This window comes from Malania oleifera, chromosome 1, assembly GCF_029873635.1.
Source record: "Malania oleifera isolate guangnan ecotype guangnan chromosome 1, ASM2987363v1, whole genome shotgun sequence".
NCBI lineage: Eukaryota > Viridiplantae > Streptophyta > Magnoliopsida > Santalales > Ximeniaceae > Malania > Malania oleifera.
Genome location: NC_080417.1, coordinates 1,407,619 through 1,413,829, shown reverse-complemented (window position 1 = coordinate 1,413,829; position 6,211 = coordinate 1,407,619). Strand labels below are relative to the sequence as shown.

Genomic DNA, 6,211 nt, shown 5'->3' with positions numbered 1-6,211 from the left:
AAATATAAGGTCTACCCCATGGTGAGCTCACGACCTGGTGGTGTGCTCACGACTATACAAAATAAGAGTAGAAGCCACGTGTAAAATGCAAAATAGGACACGTCACAGTACACGTAGGCAACACCTGCAATGACTGAAACATGACATGGAAATTAATTTCACTCATAGGCGCTCACAATCTTTGACCATGGTCGTCATCGTGGGGCGAAGGGCCACGTGCCTTGTCGCTCTCATTTAAGAAAATGCACATTAAATTAAACAATACAATTTGACTGCAACCAAACTACGTGCCATGACCTGTGAACACGTGTCACAATCTAGCATTTCGTGACAGGTTACGTGGAAGAAAGGGTTCGGTGAACTCACGTGTCCTCCACTCTCCTTTTGCCGCGCGTGTTCACATGTCACGATTTTTATAAAAAAATATTTTTTAAATTGAATAATTAATATCTTTTAAATAATTTAAATTTTTAACTTTTATTGGGATTGAAAAGATACATTTAGTAAGCTTTTAAATAAATTAGTTAATGATTATTTTAGCAGAGAAATATTTAAAAGTGATAATAGTTTGATGTAAAATTTAAAATTCACTAATTCACCTATTTAAAGACACTATATTAATATTTGGACTCATTAAAGTGATATGAACCTACACAAAATTATAATATCACTTGTATGGATTCAAACTACAAACATGAAGGAGTAGCAAAATGGGTCGGAACTTATTGAGTGACCCGTGCTGCGTCCGTTTAAATTGAGTTCAGGTTTAGTAAAACATGATCCATTTATAAACGAGTCAATACAAATCTCAACCTGTTTAATAAACAGGTTATACGGGTTTGGGTTGGGTACCCGTCAAGTAGCCTATATATTACATTAAAATAATATTAATTAAAGAGATGTATCATTTTCTACATTTTATATTTTTTTGTTAATATATTAATAAATAAAGGATTTTTTTAAAAAATTATGTCGATTTATATGAAATATTTTTTAAAATTAAAAATAATTAAATTATATTTTTAAACGGGTTCTTAATGGGTACCCATTTATTAAATGGGTAAACTTAGATTTATATGTTAGTCATCCGTTAGTAAACGGATCAATCCGAACCTAACTTGAACCTATTTAACTCCTACCTATTCACGACTAGTCAAACCCGACCCGCTAATCCGTTTTATTACCCCCTAAACATGATATACTATGTTATCCAATTCATGTGATATCGAACGTTTCTATTAATTAAATCTATGTCTTTTTTTTATCGTCACAATTTTGGAAAAAAAAAAAAAAACTTAGCATTGATCTAATCAATTTTTTTTAAAGATAAGTAATAATTTTCTTTTTTGAAATTATAATTTTCATGGTCCAATGGGTAGAAAATCACATGCAAGTATACTAGGTACATCTCTCCTCGTACAAATATGAAAAAGTGTATCCTTGACGGATTAAAAGTGGGATCCTGTCTAATTAGGGTTTTAATTTTAAAAAGCCTTGATTGGAGAAAGCCTATAATCCGTTGAGCCCATTTTCCCACGTGGTGCAATGTACAATTACAGCGTGGAATATTTAATTAATTAATATGCACGTGGAGTGGGAGTGGCACGTGCGAGACTGAGACCATGTTGGATAGGGTTGGGTGAGGGTGCACGGTGCTCCAAAAAGCACCTGCTCCTCGGCCAAAAGCGTCCGTTCCTGTCCAAGTTGACTTCCGTCTTCCACTCTAACCTTTCCTTTTTATACGATTCATCACTGCACTGCCACGCGTCAAAATCCCAGAAGATTTCTGTGCTACCCATATCATACCATATAATGTATCTGATCCCTCCCCCCACCTCAATTAATTTTTTTTAATTAAATTACATACTAGTCCCTGAAATTTTAATTTATTTCACTTTAATTTAGTAATAATTATTAATTAAGTAATTTTTGTCTCAATCCAATTTTAATGTTGAGAGTCATACCATACATAGATAATATAACATTACAAAAATTTATGCAAAATATTTATGATTCCATGTTATTAATTCAAATAATTAGTTTTGTAGTTCACAGAGTGGGTTGGGAGTCCGAGTTCAAATAAATTTTTAGCAAAATTCATTTAGCATTTTTAAAGTTTAGCAAAAAGATAAATACTTCACCTAATATTTAAAAAATAACACTGGTCTCACCTAAGATTTAAAAAATATCACAAATCTCTCCTCAAAATTACTAAAAAAAACTCAGATTTTTTCTAAAAAAAATTATCTTTTGTAAAATACAAGATTTTTTTTTTTTTTTTTTGACAAATTTTAGGGAAGTTTTTGAAAATTTTGAAATCTCATGGAATGTCATTATCTTTTTACCAAACCTCATGAGAGATCAATATCTCTGAACCTAATTTGTTTTTTTTGGTTTTTTTAAAAACAAGTATAGATGATTAGTTTAAAGACACTCACCTCTTATAAGGTTTGACACAAGATAAATACCATTCTTGAGGATTCAAAATTATCATAAACTTCTTCTTAAGTTTAAAAAAGACACAAACCTCTATTGGGTTTTGTTAAAAAGGCCGAATATTCTTAGAAAAAAAAAAAAAAATCTATCTATTTGCAAGGTATAAGGAAAGGTTGATGTCTTTTTGATAAATTTCAAGGGTAGCTATTGGAATTGTTGAAACCTCAAGAGAGATTCTTAAAATTTTTGAAACGGTAAGAAATGTCATTTTCGTTTTATCAAATCTCATAAAAAATTAATGTCTTTTGGTTTTAATCTATTTTTTAAAAAATAATTAATAAAATAAAAACATGAATAAGTTATTATGCAGTTAATATTTTAAAAGCTGGATAAATTGGGTTTTATTAGTTTCAAAAGGGGGGAGAGAAATCAGAGGCCCAAAATGGTCTATTGGTAAATGCATTGCGCTCGGTGCTTTGGGACTCCGCGTCTCCGCTTCTTTCTTCCATCTTCTTCATATTATCGCATATATAAATTCAGAGAGAGAGATGAAGACGGAATAGGAGGAGGAAGAAAGAGAGAGTGCAAGAGAAGAAGAAGAAGGGAGAGGCGATGATGGTGTGGGAGGGTCAGCAACAGCAGAAGGAGCAGAGGCAGCAGCTACAGCATGGGAGTGGGAATGGGAATGGGGGAGATGCTGGGAATGGAGGATTGATGTACGTGAAGGTGATGACGGACGAACAATTGGAAGTGCTTCGCAAGCAAATCTCTGTTTACGCCACCATTTGCGAGATCCTTGTCGAGATGCACAGAACCCTCTCTTCCGCGCAACTCGATCTCTCCGGTCTCTCTCTCTCTCTCTCTCTCTCTCTCTCTCTCTCTGCGCATTTCTGCTTTTTTTACATGGATGATTTCGTGTCAGCTGTATGCCTTCCGTTATTCTATTCGAATAAATTAAATCTGTCTGCTTCTCTCTCCGGTTTCTTCTACTAAACATTTTCATCATTTTCTTTGTTGGGGATCGCTTGCTTTAGGGTTTATTTCAGTGTTAGCTCCACTGAAGCCTTTGAATTTGCATCAAAGATTGGGACCCGTTTGGTGTTTTTTCTTGGGGTTTTGGTTTGGGAAGACCTGTTCTTTTTCGAAATTAGTTGGGGAAAATTTTGAATTTGCATTCAAGGAGCTGCTTCTGGATAAGTAATTTCATAATTTTGGTCCACTGGCCGTAATTTTAGTTTTGGAATTCCTCTAATTCGTTTAATTCTTTCTATTTCTCTTAATTAATAGCTTTGGAAGATATTAATGAACATAGTTTTGAAGGGGATGGTATGCATAGAGTCGTGATTGTTCAATCTCCTGTCTACAATTTTCTTCTTTTACTCTAATTCTCTGCCCTCTTAACCATATGAATTTTTCTTTCCGCTGCTTGGTTTCCTCTGTTAACTAGAAATTTGCTCTTGCTCAGGAGCTAGTCTGGGAAGTCTATACTGTGATCCATCAGTGGCTTCTGTTGGTCACAAAATTCCCTCCAGGCAACGGTGGACTCCTACGCCCCTACAGCTTCAAATTCTCGAGAGCATCTTTGATCAAGGGACTGGAACTCCAAGCAAGCAAAAGATCAAAGACATAACATCTGAACTATCTCAACATGGCCAAATCTCTGAGACAAACGTCTATAATTGGTTCCAGAACAGGCGTGCTCGATCTAAGAGGAAGCAACATGTTGCTGCACCAAGCAATGCCGAGTCCGAAGTCGAGACGGAAGTCGAGTCGCCCAAGGAGAAGAAGACGAAGCCGGAGGATTTCCAGTCTCAGAAAAACCCTGTTCCTAGGGCGGAGGATCTGTGCTTCCAAAGCCCACAGAGAAGTTCTGAGATGCATTCTGTGGATCCTCAGTTCAACAAAGCCGAGACTATGTTTCCTTCTGGAGACGGTTCCAAACCTGCCAGGAGCTTGGGCCAAATATCTTTCTATGAGAGTGCGCTATCAGACCCAAGTATGCATCTCCTTCAGTTTCTGTTCTCTTCTATAATTTCTAACATGTGAATAGAAACCAAATGATTTAGGTCATGTTTGATTTGCAGAATGGAATGAGGCGGAAATGAAGAGAAAGAAAATTTGAATGAAGAAAATGAAAGATCCATTCCATTTCGTCTGATTTCATTCTATACTTGCATATCAAACGTGTAGCTAGCGTTTATAAAAGAATGCTGAAAGGGATTGGGTGCAATGGTTTTTTCCCTATTCTGCACTAAGTAGGTCATGCCTTCTGCTAGATCCCAGGCCACATCCCATGTTCTCTTGTGCTAAACTGCTGACGCTCATACATTTCTCTATTGCCGGAGTGGAGTCCTTGGTCCTTCTGAACATCTTAGCCCTCCAAAAAAAAAAAAAAAAATTCCTACAACATGATTTCCCACTTCTTATTCTGCAGCATTCTCAAGAACTGCTCTCCCTCCAATCTTGTAGAGAATGAGTGATGCAACTGAATTCATGTATACTGCCATTGGTTACAAGCCGTCAGATTAATTAGAGTTCTTGTTATTGCATAGCAGCTATTAGTATAGTAGTGGTGTTGCATATTACTCCCTAGGGTTATACCCTTACAGGCACACAGCAAATATGAAAATAGAGAAATTCAAAAGGGGAATGAATACAAATTTACATGGTTAATTAATGTGTCTGTGTCCAGAGTGCCTGTCTAATTTTCACTATTAAACAAAAATTGTCTTAGTTTTCAATCATCGAATATAATGTTTGTATAGTCTCATATGATAATCTCAAAATATACTCATATGATAATAAAATTACATTGTTCCATTATATGCTACCGCAGACACTCCCCCAACATACCACTACTTAAACTTACTTTAAGTAAACAGGGAGGTCTCGCACATGAAGGGCTCAAGACCGGCAGCCTTCAAGTGGATAAACTTCTCAATATGAACCACAACTCAACAAGTGGCATGGTGGATTGTCTACAGATTATATGAGAGTTTATTAGGCAGCAGTAACCTTAGCAGAGATCTTGATTAGACCTAGGAAAAATGTTAGGGCACTTACTGGAAATTTTTATCATGATATAGGGGCATTTGGGTTCATGCTTGTATGAAATTATAAGTATGATTGTTAATCAAGTATTCTTGTCATAATTGCTGTTCGTAAAGTACATATATATATATTTCAAATGAATTTTTCATTTTTATCTTATATCCATTTTCACTCCAATCTTGAACTGCAAATTTAAAATGCCTGGGTTGTGTGGAAAATGCAGGGAGCAGCCACTTGATTGAGAAGTTGGAAGTGTCAGGGAGCTATGGTCTGTATCAGCAGCAGGGAGCAGAAAACTACAACATTACAGGCTAAAAGCCCATCGTGGTGCTTGTTATTTTCTGTCGAACAAAAATCATATTTTGGGTTAATTTACTGAGTTCGATGGCTACCAAAGCAAAAAGACATCTTTTTGGGGAAATATATATATGGACAAACACGTGCGCCTGACATAAATAGGAGTAGAGTAATTAGAGCTTGTTGATATTAATGGACTTTGTTTTTGTCAGAGAATGGATGCATACTCTTCTTTATGGCCTTATGGTTATTTTCAATTTGGTTTTCTGTTTGATTAGATCTTCTGCTGACGATATTTACTTGTGGTCAGGAATGTCTGGACCATATTACTCTTTTTGTTTTTTGAACGAGCAAGAATTTGAAGCATGTAAAGGGAAAGGAGATTTTAAACCCAAGTCTCTACTCACTTCTTCCTTCAACATCTCTC

The 6,211-nt window shown here is 35.7% G+C and overlaps 1 protein-coding gene across 2 annotated transcripts; it reads left to right on the top strand.

The window, feature by feature from the left end:
- The first annotated feature begins 2,852 nt into the window (after positions 1–2,852).
- LOC131151588 (WUSCHEL-related homeobox 8) lies at positions 2,853–6,026 on the top strand. 2 transcript variants are annotated; one of them, XM_058102840.1, is made up of 3 exons: positions 2,853–3,280; positions 3,902–4,432; positions 5,711–6,026. In XM_058102840.1, exons 1-3 carry the CDS (start codon positions 3,049–3,051, stop codon positions 5,800–5,802), a joined length of 855 nt encoding a protein of 284 aa, XP_057958823.1. In that variant the 5' UTR covers positions 2,853–3,048; the 3' UTR covers positions 5,803–6,026. The 2 variants fall into 2 exon arrangements, with proteins under 2 accessions (XP_057958823.1, XP_057958831.1); XM_058102848.1 differs by having other exon boundaries at positions 4,521–6,026.
- The last annotated feature ends 185 nt before the right edge of the window (positions 6,027–6,211 follow it).